The sequence below is a fragment of the Diabrotica virgifera genome, chromosome 3, assembly GCF_917563875.1.
Source record: "Diabrotica virgifera virgifera chromosome 3, PGI_DIABVI_V3a".
Taxonomy (NCBI): domain Eukaryota; kingdom Metazoa; phylum Arthropoda; class Insecta; order Coleoptera; family Chrysomelidae; genus Diabrotica; species Diabrotica virgifera.
The window spans coordinates 241,502,790-241,523,538 of record NC_065445.1 but is presented as its reverse complement, the minus strand read 5'-3'; the positions used below and the strand labels follow the sequence as shown (position 1 = coordinate 241,523,538).

Below are 20,749 nucleotides of genomic sequence, written 5' to 3'. Positions count from 1 at the left end.
GGGCAAAAAAAAATTTTTTGGGAAATTTTAAACGGGCTAGTAAAAAAATGTTGTGTATGGTAGTCCTAATACTGTGTACCAAACATAGGCCGAATTAAAATATTTTTGACCGGGCCCCCGGGGGCCTAAAAAAAATGATTTGTTTTTGCTTTATTTTTGGGGCGGGCTTGTGTCCAAAATATTAATATCGATGTTACTATCTCGTTAAGAAATTTTCATCATGATTTAAAAAGATTTAACCAGCCCCCAGGACTAAAAATATAAAAGAGGGGTAAACAATTCATATTTATTTACTACTTTTGCGCTGTGAATTGTGCAGCTCTTTGCTTGAATCAATATTCGGCACGAAAGGATGTTACATTGAACTATTATGGACATATTTAACATTATTTTGTATATTATTATTTATTTAACCCAGAACTCATCACGATGAGGTAGCTGCATGGCGAGTTCCACCCGCTCACTATAAGATGTATGTAATCTTCTGCATCGAAATTGATTTAGGGATTTGGGATACTATGAAAACGCAATTTTTATATCAGCCTTCCTATATTTTAAAATTTTTCTGACAGCAACCTTTCTAATACGTTAACGTGAATCTGTTAACATACAAATTTGAATGACTTCCGGGTGTGCAAATTAAGCATTGCATTGAATACCTAACTTTATTGATAATTGATGAGACATTACTCGGAAAATCTCTCGAGGCCTGTATTAATTTCCATAGATGCCTGGCACCATATTTTCATCTTGGCTGAGTTTTTATCTCAAATCTCATACGAGAATATACTTGTCTTGTAATACAAACTCAGCTAAAATCATTAAGCTTTCACAAGGATCAGTTGTAGCTACATAAACTCTAAGAATGCGGTTCGCTGTCGTGAACCAACGTGATTGTGCCATCTTCTCTGGACTTTTCTCTGCCAAACTTTGAGAACACATTCCATCTCAAATTTTTATTATTATAATAATTGGAGAAAACTATATAATTATATAGTTTGAATAAATACTGTTAATCTGAACTTAGATCATTTTCGTTTACCAGAGGCAGGATAGCTTCTATGGGTTTATATTTAATAACAGGCATTTTTTTGCAATTGGGAAGAGGGGATCCAATCAGCTCAGAATATGAATAGGGACCTTTTGTGTGGGCATATAGTTTTTGCAGCAAATATCGCAAGGCAAGTTCAGTAGCGTGCAACGGGCATACATTCCTCTGTAATGGTTTATGCACTCGCCTTTCTATAATTGAAATGATTCTACCTTCCAGCCGTATTGACATTTGTACCATCACATCTTACAACACTTAAAATGCTTAGATCTATATTACGGCTTTGTAAATAATAATAGATATTCCTTCGACAATATGACACGATACTGGCTAAGAGCTAAGTAGCCAAAATATAAATTACCGGATCCTTCGATTAGAACTATATGGTCTTCAGTTTTCATAATTCGTCTCGCGTTTCCTAAGACCATGGTTTGATATTTTCTTTCATCACAGTATAGCCCTTTAATTGACTTGTTTAAATTTTTATTCCCGCGCTGGAGTTGCCGTCTGTTGTTCTTAACTCCTCTCCGAATTTTAGTTCTGTCGATGACCAGCGTTGTATTATCTTTTAAAATTTAGTTTAGATCGTCTAAAACGGCATTTAAAAGCTTAAGTATTTTTTCCTGTCGACTGTACTATCTTTCTTTCGCTTAACAATAGAATATGACAACAGAAGCTTTTTTAATAGCTCCTAGCATTTTTTTTAACAAAATAAAAATTCTTTAAGGGCCGGGGGGCCCTGTTAATTACTTTTTAAACCGGCCCAAATTTGATATAGGATTATATAAATAGTAGTTCCAACTTTTAGCCACTAGCCTTGTACAAGAATTTGAAAAAAAAATTTGGCCAAAAAAAAAATTTTAAGGGCCTGGTTAAATATTTTTTAAAATGGCCCAAATTTGGTATAGGATTATATAAATACTAGTCACAACTTTTGGCAACTAGCCGTATAGAAAAAGTAAAAAAAAATTTTTTCGGCCCGGCCTAGTACACAGAGTGCTAGCAAAGAGCAAAGCGGCGAAACCAAACAAGTTTGATTTCTCCGCTCGCACTCTTTGGTCCATGTTGTGAGACCGCTCCCGTCTGAAAAAAATTTTGATTCGGTTTCTTTGTCAATTCCTATTCAAAAATGTCCCCTTTAAACAAATCTGAAGAGTACCGGACGGAATTTTTGGGCAGAAATTGTTTAAACAATTTTATCTACTCTATGTTATGTTATGTGTAAGTTTTCAGTTTGTGAAAACTGTCATTATAGATAGCAGTGCGTGAAGTGTTTAAAGTGAGCGTGAAGTAACAATGTATTTTAAATGGGACTTACTTTTTCGCACTGTTTTTAACACACTTTCATATAATCAAATATCCTTAACTTTGGCGTTGTCATGGTGATGACATAATGAGCAATAAATTACGACAAAAGTTTTTACAGTTTTCTGGTTTGAAAGAAGTTAGAATTTTTAAATGTCGAAAGTTCTAAAAATTGTAGAATAGAAATGAATTCCAGTGACGAAGAGTTACAGTTTTTTATTTGTTTATGGTAGAGTAGATAAAATATTGTATGAAACTGTGCACGAAGTACTTTTTGCGAACTTACGCGATGTATAGCACTCGCTCCGCTGTCGCTCGTGCTCTAAATATCGCGTGCGTTCGAAAAAAGCATACTTCACGAACTGTTTCATAAATAACTATTTTTAAACAAATACAAAAGATCGCGTTTTTTGCTCCGGAACATATATTTTTAGATTTTTTGGGTTATTCTAAACAAAAAAGGTATCTTGTAATTTTTCCCAAAAATTAATAGTGTTCGAGTTATAGGCGATTTAAAATCTGAAAAATGCGAAAATACGCATTTTCGTGGCTTAAAAATTCATATTTCAATTAGTATTTTTGAGGTTACCAGATACTTAAATTGATGATTAAACATTCAGCTTCGATTCTGAAGAGTGATCGCGTCTAACCTTAATTTATACCGTTGTTTTTTAATTGTTAAATATGCGTGTTTATCAGATTTTTTTGCAGGTGCAGCGCGCTTTATTTCAAAAATCACCTATTTCCTCCGAAAATTATTTTTTCTAGATTTTTTGGGATATTCTAAATAAAATAAGTTTCTTGACATTTTTCTCAAAAGTTAATAGTTTTAAAGTTAAGTTAATAAAAAACTCATTTTTGGATTTTAAATCGCTTATAACTTTAAAACTCTTAACTTTTGAGAAAAATGTCAAGACACTTATTTTATTTAGAAAATCCCAAAAAATCTAGAAAAAATAATTTTCGGAGGAAAATAGGAGATTTTTGAAATAGAGCGCTCCGCACCGACAAAAAAATCGGATAAACACGCATATTTAACAATTAAAAAACAACGGTATAAATTAAGGTTAGATGCGATCACTCTTCAGAGTCTTGAAGATCAATGTTTAAACTTCAATTTATGTATCTGGCAACCTCAAAAATACTAATTTAAATATGAGTTTTTAGACCTCGAAAATGCGTATTTTCGCATTTTTCAGATTTTAAATTGCCTATAACTCGAAAACTATCAATTTTTGAGAACATTTACAAGATACCTTTGTTGTTTAGAATGACCCACAAAACTTAAAAATATATGTTCCAGAGCAAAAAACGTGATCTTTTGTATTTGTTTAAAAAAAATTGTTTAAACAATTTCTGCCCAAAAATTCCGCCCGGCACCCTTCAGATTTGTTTAAAGGAAATTTTAAAATATTTTTAAATAGGAATCCACAAAGAGAACGAATCGGAAATTTTTTCAGACGGGAGCGGTCTCACTACATGGACTACTGTGAGAGTAAAGGGCAAATATCCTACCGTTCCTATCCATACTGCCGAGTGGAAAAGAACTAAACTCTCGTCTAGCGTAACTACCCGCTATTAGCACTTCTTTGCTCTTTGCTCTTTGCTCTTTGCTCGTCCACTCTGAACGTGCACTTTTTGCTCTTTGCTCTTTGCTCGTTGCTCTTTGCTCTTTGCTCTTTGCTCTTTGCTCTTTGCTCTTTGCTCGTCCACTCTGAACGCGGCCTAAGACAAGTTATCTTCTGGAGTTTCGGAGGAATCAAATGGATTACTCTTAGGTTTTTGGGATTGCCGAACATGCATATAATTATACTACCGAACATGCACTATGGCACATCATCTTCTGGAGTTTCGAGGTCCTTTATACCGTTTTGAAAGTCAAAAATATTAATAAAATAACTATATTGTGCTCTTCAATTGTTTTAATTATTTATAAAAAATATAAACTCAATTATATCTGACAATGTTTCTCTTTCATTTATTTTTATATCATTTACTACATTCTATTTTGATAGTGGTATTCATCGTGGCCACTAGATACTCCAGAGTCTTTTATCTAAGTCATATTCTTGTTCAGCAAACCCAAAAACACAAGAGTAATCCGCTTGTATCAATTTAGTACCGAAAACTCTCGAAACCCCAGAAGATGACGTAAGTAACCCGGTGTCTGTTATGATGGCGTATTTGTGTTTAACAGCTCCAAAATCTAATGAGTAATAACCATCTGCATCAATTTAATGCCGAAACCTGTCGAAACTCCAGAAGAAGACCTGCCTTAGGCACCAGGTGATCCAAGGATCGGATATGATATCGAATTAACGTTCAGCAGCCCCAAAAACCTGTGAGTAATCAGTTTACATTAATTTAGTACCGACAGCTCTCGAATCTCCAAAGCATGACGTTCCTTTGGTACCAGGTACTCCGATGTCTGTTCTGATGGGGTATTCGTGTTCAGCAACTCCAAAAACCTACGAGTAATCCGTTTGCATCAATAAAGTACCAAAGATCCTCGAAACTTCAGGAGCCCCTTTCATTGACCTTGGAAACCGGGTGCTCCGGGGGTTGGTTCTGGTGGCATATTCGTGTTTAGCGACCTTAAAAAACCCTCCAGTAATTCATTTGCATCAATTAAATGCCGAAAACCATCTAAACTCTAGAAGATGACGTCCCTTGCAGTGGCCCTGGCAATCACGTTATCCGGAGGTCAATTCTGATGGCATATTCGTGTTCAGCGATCCCAAAACTCATGAGTAATCTGTTTATATCAATTTAATGCCGAAAACCCTTGAATCTCTAGAAGATGACGTCCGTTGAAGGTCAAGGTAAAATTAAAGGTCGCCATTGGATAGCCAGGAAAAAATCCTAGACTACTAGTACTTTTTCTTGATCCAAACTTTTACATGTTGCCAGATAACCAGTAACTCACGGAATTGGAATAACCCGTAAATCTTATAATTTTCCGAGTTATTCCGAGGGCCTCTATATCTTGAAAATCCTTCATACGATTGAGTTGTGCCCATGATAACTTTTTATCAGGATCCTTCAAAGAATATTTTCCCAAAGTATGAATGAAATCCACTGGGACCTATTAATTTTCCATAAGGTTTGTGCGGATTCCTTTTTTGTTTATTAACCGATTTTCATTTAGCTTATCTCAATCGATGTATCTTTTTTGTCTGAAAAAGTTACCTGTGAACGTCAAATCTCTAAATAAACAAGTTTTTAAGTTATGAGCAAAAAACTAAGTTTGACGTTTTTGTTGTTAATTTAAAAATTGTTCCACTAAATAATTGATGAATCCCAAGATGGTAGTCTTTTTGTAATGTCTCATACTACACATTTCAACTGTCAAATCCTGTCCTTTCAGGTATGTCGAAAAAATGCTAATTTTTTACTAACTTGATTGACCTAAAAGGAGACTTAAATATTGGTATTAACCAAGATTGAAAGTTATGGAGAAATGTAATTAGAGAAGCTTGCATAGGGTAAATACAAAGAGAATGATGATATACATATAACATATTATACTTAATTCAAGGATATACTTACAACTATACAAGGATATAATACTCACCCTTTGTCAACTTTATATTGCCCCATATATGAAATTGGCGAATCGTTGCACTTTCCTTTAGTGAAGTCGTCATACGAGCCGCATTTTCTGGCCTTGAAGTTACCCGTTAATATCGATTCAATATAGAACTTAATGGATAAGAAATGGGCACAATTACCGAGCACGTCCATTTCGCAGCCAGGTTGGTGGTTCTTTCCACCATTTGGGTAATAATCCGCATCACCTAAGCTATTCAAATATCCTATAAGACCACCACAAGTGTGAATAACGTGGACAAATTGTGCACTCCCGGGCGTAAGACGGTTTCTGGTGTTTTCTGTTGTGAATGATGGACCAGCTGGATCCAAACCTAAATAGTAAAAAAAAAACAGTTTACAAAGTTTTTCCTTAGAGTATGAAGTAATCAAAATTATGACATTGTACAGTTTGTTTAAAAATGAATCTCTATGATCTTTTTTTTGCCTTAACCCTTAAATGCCTAAGGGTGAGTAAAAAATGCCCACCTAATGCGTATTCCCTTGTAACATATATTACGTATTCTAATTTTTTTTCAAATATTATTTATTTTTAAAAGGGCAGCTCTTTATCGAATGTTAATTTGGTTCTACCGATATTTGTGGAAATAAAATTAATCTTTTGAGTTATCACCCTTGGTCAAACTTGTCACTAAAGATTTCTGTATAATTTCTTAATGGTAGGAATGATTGGCAGCAACATAATCCGCCTAGTTATCGGGTACACGACAATTAGACCGAAATCATTAGACCGAAAGCAGTAGACCGAACTCATTAGACCGAAGAGCACTTTACCGAAACCTCGCTAGACCGAACAGCAATAGACCGAAATGGTACATAAATTAAAAAAGATTGCAGTAAATTATTCTAAGATTTTATATATCTGTCTTTTTGTTTATTGTATTTTTTTTTGTACTATTTTATATATAGACTGTGTAAATTGTTACTCTGTACAGTCTGATATGAAAAAATTTTCATCCGTTAAACAAATTAGTGAAGGTAAAAATAAATTAAGGGGAGAGTGACGTTAACACCATTTTAATTGTTTATAATAACCATCCAAATAACATTTAGTTGTAATTACATTAGTCTTATCACTTTTACTGCTACAAGTAAAAAGAACTGCTTTTCGGTCTTCTGCTGTTCGGTCTAGTGAAATTTCGGTAAAGTGCTTTTCGGTCTAATGAGTTCGGTCTACTGCTTTCGGTCTAATGATTTCGGTCTCTTTACAGTAAACCAGTTATCGATGTATAATTACATAATCGACTTTATCCGCCACAATAATGAGGAGGCTGAACTGAAAGGAAGAATGTGGATAAAATCGACAAATCTGAATTACTGGCTTTTATTAGTATTTTAATTTTGATGTATAGTTCTTAAGTTTAGTCCATTTCTAACATTTATAACAACTCTCAATAAATATATTAGCTCTTTTTGAGGTGGATATTTTTTACCCACCCTTGGGCATACAAACACGGAACTGGGCTTTTAAAGGTGAATGTAAATACTCATACAGCCAGACACAGTAAGTACAAGGATTTTATATTGAAAAAAAAAGACTGTATGAGTTGTACAACTTCTAAAATATAGGTCAATTTGGCTACAGGTGTATATTTTCAAATAACCTTGATAATCTGTAAAATTGTTTATTAAAATCAATTGAGTATTTTCGGAATATCACATACGATCTTACGTCAGGAAAAAAGTCTACAATAGAAAAATGGGTGGAAATGCATAGTTGTATTTATTCTGCGTAAAATGTACGGTACACGTACAGACGGTATACCGATTTTGGCGCCTAATTCCGACCGTTTCGCGCACCACGCTCAGTTTTGAGGAACCCACACACTTGCCACTTCACTTGCAAATACATTTTTACATACATTTGTGAAATTCTTTACACCTGATAGTTTTAAGGAGCGGAAAATATATTTTTCCACCTACCTCTATCGAAAGTATACTTTTCCGGACCTGATTGTAGGGAGCAAAGTTGTGCTTTTCCTCCCTAGGGAGGAAAAGTAAAAGTGACGTCGTGGTATTTTATTCATGAAATATAACTTATTGACGCCCTGTACAATATTTATTTATATTACGTAAGTATCTATACATTTTAACGTTTATTTATAAAACACTCTGTATTTTGCAGAATGGTAAAAAACAGTAAATTGTTATTTTGATTTAACAATGTTTACATTAATAATTTGACTTATATTTGACAGTTGACAGTTATATTGTACCTACTTGTTAGTTTTAGTTTTAATAAATTTTGTTGGTTAGTTACATAGATTAATTAAGTAAAAATTAAAAATGACTTGTTATTAATTTGAGGAAGGTGGAAAAACCATATGTATAACATGGAAGTAAAGTGTCTTTTCCTCCCTTGAATGATTACTGCTCTCCGCTACGCGTCGGGCAGTAAACTTCATTCTCGGGAGGAAAAGAAGCACTTTCCTCCCTTGTTATACAAATAGCTATTGTTACTTTTAATTATTAGACGTTATTGAACGTATTAATATTCAATTTATTATTTTTATTGTTTTTGGTATCGTGTGGGTCTGGCATAAATTTACAATGCCGAATTGTGCCGTATATAATTGCAAAAACTGTAATCAAAATACAAAAGGTATGAAAATAAAATACTTCAACTCTCCAAAGACAGATAATTTGTCGAAACAATGGATAATCGCTTGTCGCAGAGAAGATAAAATTAATATAAAAAATGTTAAGTTTGGAATTAATTCATCATCATCATTCTCTTTGCCTTATCCATATGTGGGGTCGGCTTTCCTAATTGCATTTCTCCACACAATTCTATCTTGAGTCATATCAATGTTAATCCCCTTTATCAACATGTCCTGCCTTATCGCCTCCCCCCAGTTCTTCTTTGGTCTTCCTCTCATACTCCTTCCAGGAATCTGCACTTCAGCTATTCTTCGTATTGGGTGATTAACGTCTCGACGTTGAACATGACCAAACCATCTTAACCTATGCTCTCTCATTTTGGCATTAATTGGTGCCACACCTAGGCTTCCCCTAATATACTCATTTTTAATTTTATCCTTCTTTGTCACTCCACTCATCCATCTAAGCATTCTCATTTTCCGCCACATGCATTCGTTTTTCCTCTTTCTTTTTCACTGACCAACATTCAGTTCCGTTCATCATAGACGGTCTAATGGCTGTTCTATAGAATTTTCCCTTCAGCTTCATTGGAATTTTTCTGTCACACAACACACCACTCGCTTCTTTCCACTTCATCCATCCAGCCTTAATTCTACTGCATGTATCTCCATCTATTTCTCCATTACTCTGTAATACCGATCGAAGGTACTTAAAACTATTGCTTTTCACAATAATTTCACCATCCAAAGATACCATTTTATTTGTAGTAGCTCCATCTGTAAATGAACATTCGAAATACTCTGTTTTTGTCCTACTAAGTTTTAAACCTTTTTCCTCCAGAGCTTGTCTCCACTGTTCCAGTTTTTGTTCTAAGTCTCTTTCACTATTTCCTACTAACACGACATCATCAGCATACATTAAGCACCATGGAATGTCACCCTGTAGTTTCGCTGTTATCTGGTCCAAAACTAATGAGAATAAATACGGACTAAGCACAGAGCCTTGGTGCAATCCTACTTTCACATGAAATTTATCAGTCTCTCCAACACCTGTCCTAACACTAGTCGTTACTCCCTCATACATATCCCTCACAATCTTTACATGTTCACCAGGGACTCCTTCCTTATTGAGTGCCCACCACAGTATCTCTCGAGGAACCCTATCATATGCTTTCTCAAGATCAATGAATACCATATGAGCGTTTGTTTCTTTACTCCTGTATTTTTCCATCAACTGCCTTATAATGAAAATTGCATCTGTTTTTGATCTACCTTGCATAAAGCCAAATTGATTCTCGGATATTTCGGTCTCTTCACGTATCCGTCTATCAATTACTCTTTCCCATATTTTCATGGTGTGGCTAAGCAGTTTTATAGCCCTGTATTTTGTACATTGTTGGATATCTCCCTTGTTTTTGTAAACAGGTACCAGTATACTGCTCCTCCATTCATCTGTCATTTGTCCGACTTCCATAATTCTATTAAATAGACCTGCTAGCCGCCTTGCTCCTGTCTCTCCCAATGCTCTCCATACTTTTGTAGGAATATCATCTGGTCCTACTGCTTTTCCCTTCTTTATTTTTTGAAGCGCTTGAGCCACTTCCTCGTTGGTTATTTTGGTGACTATTGCTGGTACTCTCTCCGTTGACTCTACAGGCTGTCTGTCAAATTCTTCATTTAATAAGCTGTCAAAGTACTTTCTTCATCTTTTTGAAATTCCATTCGAACTAGTATTTTATTATTTTCATCTCGGATACATCTAATCTGATTAAAATATTTGCTCTCTTTGCTCTCTGTTTGGCTATTTTATATATCTTCGTTTCGCCTTCGCTGGTATCAAGTTGATCGTATAGGTTTGAATACGCTTCTGCTTTGGCTTTTGCTACTTCTATTTTCGCTTCCTTTTTCGCCACCATATAGTTTTGAAGATCTGTGTCGGATCTGGTTTCTTGCCACTTTTTATATAATTTTCTCTTCTCTTTTATTTTTCCTTGTACTTCGTTTGACCACCACCAAATCTCTTTATCCTCAAACTTTTTTCCTGACGTTTTCCCAAGTATTTCAATAGTAGTCTCTCTATTGCTACTGGCCATTTTTCTCCAAATTGTATTAGGGCTTCCTTTCATGTTCCAACATATTTTTTCTACTATTGTTCTCCTGAATAGACCTTCTTTCTCATCTTTCAGCAGCCACCACTTGATTTTTTGTGGTCCTCTCCGATATTTTTGTTTAGTTTCGCTTTTTACTTCGATGTCCAGAACAAGCAGCTTATTTTGTTGGCTTACTGTCTCACTAACTATTACCTTGCAGTCCTTGCATTCACGTATGTCTTCTTTCCTTATCATGAAGTAGTCTATTTGGGATTGACGTTGTCCACTTTTGTAGGTAATAAGTTGAGTTTCTCTCTTTTTAAAGAATGTGTTAACAATCGCCATATCCAATGGTGTTGCTAATTCAAGTATGTCATCTCCAGCTTCATTTCTAATTCCAAAGCCTAATCCCCATGTATTGTTTCATATCCTGTCTTGGTTTTGCCCACATGTGCATTGAAATCACCTCCTATTATAACTTTCTCCTCTGCTGGATTATCACTCAGTACGTCTCCTAATTGATCATAGAAATCTCTTCTTTCATTCTCACCCAGACCTGTTTGGGGAGCATACACACACAGCATTCAATACCTCTTTATCAATTACAAATTTCACTGACATCATTCTATCACTCGTTCTTACAACTTCTACTACGTTATCTTTCATTTCACTATCAGCAATTATACCAACCCCATTTCTTGTGTTACTACTCCCTACATACCAGAATTTGTATCCTTCACCTAGTTCTTTCGCCCTTTGTCCTTTCCACCTAAGTTTGGAATTAATTCTAAAATGCATATTTATAAGAAATAGTTGAAAGACTGATAAGTTTGTACACACTTGAATGAATAGAGGAAATAAAAAATGTAGTATATTAAAGTGTGTAAATAATTTATTTCTTTAGCTGAGCGCTTTCGACATAAATGTCATCATCGGAGCTAATGCTAAAATAAAAAAAGAGGTCTTGTAAGAAAAAGAAGTACAAAACCCTTTTTTTACTTACGTCAATTGTTAAAAAAGTACCGCTACAATTTCACAAGAAACAAATGTTAACACCTCAATTTTGTAGCGGTACTTTTTTAACAATTGACGTAAGTAAAAAAAGAGTTTTGTACTTCTTTTTCTTACAAGACCTCTTTTTTATTTTAGCATTAGCTCCGATGATGACATTTAGGTCGAAAGCGCTCAGCTAAAGAAATAAATTATTTACACACTTTGATATACTACATTTTTTATTTCCTCTATATTTATAAGAAATTGATATAATATCAAAAATAAGTAATAAGAATATAACACAAAAGAGCTGTATTAAATAAATATTTATATCTACAATAATATATTTTATGTATTACGGGGCGCGAAAATGTATTTTCATTTTGATGCAAAACAAAATTCTAGTTTTATTTTAAAAGATTTTTTATTTTAAAAGAGTAACTTTGATACAGTTTGAATTTTGAAACCCTTTTGTGAAATCTTTGAAAAATCTTTTAAAATAAAACTAAAATTTTGTTTTGCATCAAATTGAGCCCAGTAATATTCATATCAGATCCTTTGTAGCTGGAATATTGTATGCGCCACTCATTTTTACGGCATTAAGCGGTTTTTTATTCTTGTATCAGGAGTGTTTCAAAGTTATTTATAAATAGGGAGCGGATTTATATGCGAGCAATTTTGATGAAATATGCGCATACATATGCAGTAAAAAATTACGAAATATGCGCAAGATATGCACAATAATTTCATAAAATGCGCATTTTGAGCAACCACATATTTATCTACAATAAAATGAATGTATCGCTTTTCTACTATCTTCTTGAATTTTTTAAGGTATCGTTGTAAATTTGAGGTACGTAGTTTTTTCTCAATGTACTTTCATCGGGATAATTTTTCTTGGAATATATTTCCAAAAAGCTTTTACAGGATTTTTCAGTTCTTTTTTAAATCCGAATTAAATTTATATTATCCATTCATTTGATGAAGTCATCAGCGATTGTCTACTGTTAATGGCCAACTGATCAAAACTACTATTGATTTGCTCATCTTTTTGCAATTTTGCCCATGCAGTTCTGTCCCGACGTGTTGTGTAACCAAAAATTTTCGCTAAGATGGTATCTAAGACAATAACACATACTTTTCAAACTGTTTAAACTTAAAATGTTGAGGAATCAGCCAAATATTATTTATTAAAAAAAAGAGCAAGAAAGGAATTTTAAACTCACCATTTTAATACATGCTTTGCAGAATAATTTTCTATTGGTGTAAAGTTTATTAAAAAAAAGAGCAAGAAAGGAATTTTAAACTCACCATTTTAATACATGCTTTGCAGAATAATTTTCTATTGGTGTAAAGAAGCTGGGGATAGGTTCTGACTCAGGAACAAACCAGGCTAGAATATTTGGGCATATTGCACTATTCACAAACAAAAGTACTTTTACACAAAAACTAAACATTCGCATTGACCGACTAAAGGTGACTAATTTTACTGATTTACGGGATCTGATTTAACTCATATTTATATTTCCGTTAGAGAATCGTAAAATTATGTTTAGAGCTCTAAATATTTTCTTAACAATAGAGTATTTAACATCCTACAATCATTTTATGACGGCGTAATAAATACGCACATTGCGGGTAAATATCGGGAGTTTTCTAAGAGAAACCCAAAAAGGTAGTGAGTGAGCCGACTTTAGGTTATTCTCGAAAAGCTTTTATGACAGCATGTGCCGGATAATATTTGTGTCAAATTAAAAAATTTTTAAATTTTTTAGTTTGGACAAAAATGTTTTTGAATTAGCACATGATATGCACGTTTATTTAAAAATATGCAAAATTTGGTAAAATTCTTAAATATGCGAAATATGCAAGCCATATGCATTTAGCATAAAATCCGCTCCCTATTTATAAATTAAATGTATGAAGTTGAAGGCAATGTTCCCCTATAGCTTTATAAATGGTCACCTTTGCTGCATTATCTCCCAAATGATCTAATGTCCATCGAATGTACACTAGATTTTTTTCTATTCGAAATAGATTGAAAAAAAATATTGAGATGGCCGGTAAATGAAGTTGGATTGCCCGTTGCCAGATCAAATTTAGCGTCGTAACCACTACAACTACATAAACCATTTCAGGAATAATCGGTAATTGGAATTTAATTTTGTAGCTTAAAACTTCTAAACGGCTTAACCGATTTTGATCAGTAAACATGAGTTAGAAACCTACTGATCAGTAGTATCTGATGGATCTAAGGTCAAGTATGATAACTGAAGCTATTACAGGAATTATTGAGCTTGAGGAACCGTTTTTCCTATACGCCTATAAGCCTATTACTTAAAAATTCGAATTTTTCCGGATATGAGGTATACACCGTTAGATTCGTCTAAAGCCCTTCTACAAACGCTCCGTTATTGGCGCAATTCGTAGGTTGAAATTTTGAGCAATTGTCGAAAAACCAAAATTTTTAAAGTTTAGTTTTTCAGTTTTTCGGCTCTACTGAGCCGTGTGTATATCTGATCCTGACGACTTAAACACCATTTGAAAGATTGACTTGACACTATTGATTTGGTGTATTTGCGGTTCTCCTGTCTCTTCTTGATCCGAATATATATACCCCCAAAAAATATGCCGTTTTTTCCTTGCCAAGTCCTATAGCTGGCTTATGGGTAGTCAAAAGTCACAAACTACACCGGTTCTGAATCGGCCCTGGCGCCCTCTTCAAACACAGAAAAAAATTCAAACCGGTTTAACTTTCAAACACACATACTATTGTGTGTCAATTTATCAATCAAAGATAGAATAAAAATTTTATTTTTTTATATAGCGCGGGCACATAAATTTGATACACCCTGTATATTGATTTGTAAATATTTATTAGAAGTTAGCTTTCACGTAGTAGGTTTCTCCTCGATGAATTTTTCCCTGAAGACTTAAAGACATTTGTAAATAAAAGTGAAGTGAATGTTATTTAGGATTATTATTTTAAACCGATTGTTTATTACGGGAAAGGTAGAAGCCATAGGTAATTAGTTCTTAAAAAATCAAGGTAAAGAAAGTTTGGAATTTTAATCTCTTTTTGTTTAACCCCGAGTAAATTTTGTAGAATTTCCCGAAAGTAATTATTATGACGGTAGGAATATTTTTGAAAGTATGAGTAGGTTTTTCGAATGACAAAAAGAGTGGGGAAGAAGAAATGTCTCTGATTGGTTTGGCAAGTTGGAATGGGAAGGAGAGAAGGTTGAATTTTCAGATAGTTTTGGAAAGAGGGATTATTGTGTTACCGGCATTCGAGAGGAGCAGTCAAAAGTTTTCGTGAGTAGTTCAGAAGCAAGTACTAGTGGTTGTGTTTGATAGTGAGAGTAGCTTAAAAGTGGAACGAGAGACAAATCAAATCGAGAAGAAATACCTCCTTGATTCTGTAAAGTCCAAGAGAGTAAGTTACAAGAATTATCGTTATTAAAATTATTTGTGACACCAAGTAAAAAGATACTTGGGTCTCAGGAGATTATTGTTGAGAGAAAGAGAGGAGAGAGTTTTGGAGTTTATTGAACGAGTACTGGCAAAAAGAGGCCTGGCTTGTGTTTTGGAGAAATAGTTGCTGGTATACTTCTGGATTGTTTGCTGAGAACGGAGAGGGCTTTGATTGGTAGCCTAACATAATCAACAAGGAGGAGCTGTTTGGGTCAAGAGGAGACATCATTGTGTGTGAATCAAAAAGGTCAGTCAATAACCTATGTGATAGATTTTCTTTATAATCAGAAGCTAATTTTTTACGTAAAAGCATATGCATTTAATATTCCAACATTTCAAAAATTTAATAGGAAGTATAAGTAATTTTGCGAATACCGAATTTGTTTGTTTAGCTTTGTTATTAAGGGTATCAAGAACAAAGCGATAAATATCTGTTTGAATTAGATTAATTTATATGGTAAAAGTCTCTTTTGGACAGTTATGCCTACAGGATTTAATTGATAAATTTATAGAGCATTGCTTTTGATAATAAATATATTTGTATAATATGTTTATTTATGATTTTTCTATTTATTTCCTTTTTCCTATTTTATCCCGATAAGGATCAACTAGGAGATACTGAAACCACGAGAAAGGATAAGTATAACCTAAGAGAATTTAATTAAATTTTTTTTGACAAAAGGCACCCTGAGAATTTTTCTTAATATTTTTATGTATGATTTGCGTTGATTAAATAATTGATCAAATAAATAATAATTAATATAAAAGTAATAGAAAGCAGATCATAACAATACATACATACATATCCACAAACATTTTCCTTTTTTTAAATAAAAATTGAGTCATATTTTTGAGCTCGGTAACTTTTGAATGGTATAACCGATTTTCAAAATTAGACATGCGTTGGAAAGGTAATGATCAGTACTATTAGAATCCATAATGGTCGGACTTAAATTTTTGAAGTTTTTGGGTTGGGGACGAGTAGGAAAAACAGACCCTAAATAGGAAGGGCCGTAAAATCTACACCCTTGTAAAAATTAAACCCTTATAAAACATTATGAAATTCCTCTGAAACAAAAGCTTTTCAATTATTCTCCAAAGAATGCTCGTCATTTAAAGGCTGATGAATCTCTGCAAGGTTCAGTACCTACTCTAAACTTGCCTGGAGGATCATCAAATACTGACCTAAAGCGAAAATCTGAAGAAAGAACACTGAGAATCACAAAAATAAGACGTAGAGGAGAGGTGGAAGATATTATAAAATCATCAAACAGTATTTCTAGTTGTACATTAGCACATAAATAGAACAATAGAGACGATTACTGAGCTTACAGCGATTACAGCCTCCAACATGTGATGAACAATTAATTTCAACATTAATAGAGACATGAATAGAGCCCCTGACTTGATACAAGCTGTCTCTAGAGGTTCTCTTTTACATCCAAATGATGATTTGTGGGAAGTGGCTCTGAAACTGGAGACGGTGTTCCATAAGGTGCATGGTAACTCTTTATCTAAAAGCGTCGTTTCACGCTACGTCTTATTGTACGTTTTATGTGTCATGCAAAACGTACGACAAAACGTACGTTTTGTCCAGTGTATAACTGTTATAAAGTTATATAGAAAGTTGTCCTTTACTTCGCTAAAACTCGAAGTTATAATAGGCTACGAGAGTTAAATAGAAAACTTAGTTAAAAATGCTCAAAGGGCTCAGAAAAGAAAATGTCAAAATTGACCAATTTTTAAATATAATAGTATTTTATTTTTTTTGTAGGACGATATAACTAATAGTGTTATTTATAACATCAATATTTTCTTTTCTTGAAAATATTTTTTAATTACCTGGCAATTTAAAAGAGAAAACATTTCATCAGGTTATTAAGACAATACTGCAAAAAAGTATTTATAGTATTCTTGAATTAATATTCAAGGCTTATTATTTTTGAACGTATTTCCTCGAAAATAATTTTCAAATACATTTTTAATGAACAACGTTTAGGTGGACAAATCTAAAATCCTTAGGAATAATCTTCTTTTTTAAGTGCCATCTCCGCGGCGGAGGTCGGCAATCATCATAGCTATTCGTATTTTAGAGATGGCTGCTCTGAAAAGTTCATTTGATGTACATCCGTACCACTCTATCAGGTTGCGCAGCCACGATATTCTGCGTCTCCCTATGCTTCTTTTTCCTTGAATCTTTCCCTGCATAATCAATTGGAGCAAGCTGTATTTCTCTCCGCGTGTAATATGTCCGAGATATTCCAATTTTCTTGTTTTGATGGTATTTAGGATTTCCATTTCTTTATTCATCTTTCTCAGAACCTCTTTGTTTGTAACGTGTTCTGTCCACGATATTTTCATAATTCTTCTGTACACCCACAGCTCGAATGATTCAAGTTTTTCCATTGATGCAGCATTCAAGGTCCAAGCTTCCATTCCATAAAACAGAGTCGAGAAAACGTAGCACCTAGCCAACCTAACTCTTAGCTTCAACTTCAAATCTCTTGTGCAGAGCACTTTCCTCATTTTATAAATTTTCTCATATTCCTCATAAATACCAAATAACTGCTAAATCGCTAAAAATACTATTTAAAACAATCGTGGAAAAAAAAACGACTGTTTGGGCTTAAATTATGTCTTATTTATATGTTATGCACAATCTATACACCAAGCCTCAGACATATCGGAGAACCAGGATTTTTTTGGATCCAAAATTGAGCGGCTTGAAATGGAATAACCCATATATTTGAAAAGATATTTACTTACCCATAATGTGATCCAATTTTCCATTGAGAATTCTACCAGCTACACCAGCCACGTGAGCTCCCAAGGAGTGTCCAACGATAATCATTCTGCTTAAGTTTGCTCCAGTATTTTGAACAAGGTGTTCTATTGAATGTCCAAGTACATTTCCAATTGGTTCTACATTGTCGTAGGCTATTTTATAAATTATACTATCTGCGAACGTACTCCAATCGACAACAAGCATGTTAACGTCATATTTTGACAGATAGGCATTTTTTAAACTTATCAGAGTTTCGGAGGAGATGTTGTCCAGCCATCCATGAATATAGAACACCGTGTCTTTGTCTTTCGAGAAATCAGATCTATTGATTTCGCCTTTGTCGGAAATATTTAGATGTGTACCATGAAGTAGGTCTTTTTGGGTAAACAAATAGAATTTGATGTCTGCTTCTGTAGCTCTAAGCGAAGCATGTTCTAAAAAAATGATTTCAAAATTAATATCTAAATACCTGGCATTTAAATAATAAAATCTGGCCTCCAATTAAATGTTCAATTAAAGTAGTCCAAGTCCAATACTTTACCTATTTGATTAAAAAAAAATTAATATTTTCAGCTGACTACTTATTTTTTAGTTGACCAAATGGTAAAACCAATAAGCTCCGGCCTTTATCCTTTTATGGACATAAAAGAACAAACGTGTGTTCAAAATATCCTTCCACATTCAAAAGCATCATTTGTGAAATAATTAGTAGGCATTTTTTAACGTAAATCTTCTACAGACACGGGTGGTGTTCTAAAGATTTTATTTTTAGGTGTCCCCAAAAACCAAATTCAGAGGAAACAAATCTGGTGACCCAGGAGACCATTTGATTCTGCCTCTCCTCCCAATGTTGTGGGAAATTTTGCTCTAAATATTGATGAAAAATAAGTAAAGCGTAATACGAAGGAGCACCCTTCTATTGATAAATCAAATGATTTCATCATATTATTGATCATTTTCAACAATATCAGTTATGGCAGGATTAGTCACGATTTCCAGAATAGCACTACCAGCTATTTAAGGGACTCATTAATATGCAGTTGAGCGGGGTACTATTGTTGAGGTTTGGAATTCCATAAACAAGGGATCTAGCTGTTTTATTAAATGAACCATTGTTTATGTAATTTCACACCGTAGTTCTTGATATTACCTCAGTTTAGTTTTCGTCAGGCCACTCTGTATATATATTTGTAAGCAGAACAGATAACTTAAAAAATTTCTTTTTTACAAACACCAATAGACTTTTTATAAAAAAAGAAAACAACATTAGAATTAAAAACATCAGAGAAGAACTAGAAGATTCAGAGGAACTATGGAATGAATTTAGAAATCAAGTCAACGAATTCTCCACAAACAATGATTAAAGAAATAACTTAATCAAGAAAAATAAGTGGATGGACTTCTGGCCTTAATCAATAAGATGGAAGTAAAATGCAGAATAGCAATGACTGTTACTAATTTTATGAAAATGAAAACATTTCTTTGCAATACTCATCTAAATTTAGAACTAAGACAAAGAATGGTTAAGTGCTATATTTAGTCTGTATTTTTGTACAGAGCAGAAGCGTTGACACTAAAAGTAATAAGCATGAACACACTTGAAGCAATTGAAACGTAAATACACAGACGGATGCCAAAGATACCTTGGACAGTAAGGAAAACTAATGAGAAAATACTAAGGAGGGTCAACACAGATAGAGAATTGCTATCACAAACACCGGAGAATATTTTTCTTATTTTAATATTTTATTTATTTTAACTATTGTACGAAATATATTTTACTTAATAACAAGGCACTTATTAGGCCGTTATTATTAAAAATAAAGAACTTTTTTTTAAATTTATGTATATTAAGCATTTTGAGGAGGATATAGTATGTAAAATAAAACAGCAAAGAGCAAAATGACTAGGACACATATGGAGATCCGGATCAACTACGACGATATACTCAATAATGGAATGGACACCAGCTGGCAAAAGAAGACGTGGAAGACCAAGATCTACATGGTTACAAGAAGTAGTAAGTGATCTCAACAATGCGGGCATACGACATTGGAAAGGGAAAACCAGAGACAGGAAAGAGTGGAGAAAAATAACAGAGAAAATTAAATAACGAACATGAGGACTCATCTACCTCAAAACATAGATCTAGAGAGCGTAAGCGACGTAACCCCTAAAGGGGTGTTTAGCCACTATATATATATATATATATATATATATATATATATATATATATATATATATATATATATATATATATATATATATATGTATATATATAAACACATTTCTAAGAACTAGTGTTTGGATTTTTAATTCTATTCAAAAAATTTTCCCAACCCAAAATGGTGGATGTGTGAATTATTCGTAAGGGGATTTCTCCACATTCTCTATTTCATTTGATTGATATCGTACGAGTGGTCGTTAAACCAATAACTTCTCATCTTTTGTTTTAAACATATGTTTTACTTCAAGTAATTAGGGAATTAAAACTTGAGACTGTCATTTTCAGATTTGGCGTAGATCTACGCTTCTGCTATGTCTTGGTCTCGAATGTTGTTTTTGAGTGGAATGTGTCTAAGGATATTCAACCTCTCATCCTTACCGATGAGCCCAGAGAGGTTGAAGAGGGCGAAACACATTTCTAAGAACTAGTGTTTGGATTTTTAATTCTATTCAAAAAATTTTCCCAACCCAAAATGGTGGATGTGTGAATTATTCGTAAGGGGACTTCTCCACATTCTCTATTTCATTTGATATATATATATATATATATATATATATATATATATATATATATATATATATATATATATATATATATAAAACACTTTTCGAGTTT

The 20,749-nt window shown here is 33.5% G+C and overlaps 1 protein-coding gene across 1 annotated transcript in view; it reads right to left on the bottom strand.

Annotated features, from left to right (window-relative positions):
• Window positions 1-20,749, bottom strand: part of LOC126881627 (lipase member H-like) — a 45,066-nt gene that overhangs the window by 15,531 nt on the left and 8,786 nt on the right. The window contains exons 2-3 of the mRNA XM_050645999.1: window positions 17,889-18,341; window positions 5,931-6,279 (exon numbers count right to left, since the gene is read on the bottom strand). Coding sequence (XP_050501956.1) covers window positions 5,931-6,279; window positions 17,889-18,341 — 802 coding nt within the window. The remainder of the gene's footprint in view (window positions 1-5,930; window positions 6,280-17,888; window positions 18,342-20,749) is intronic.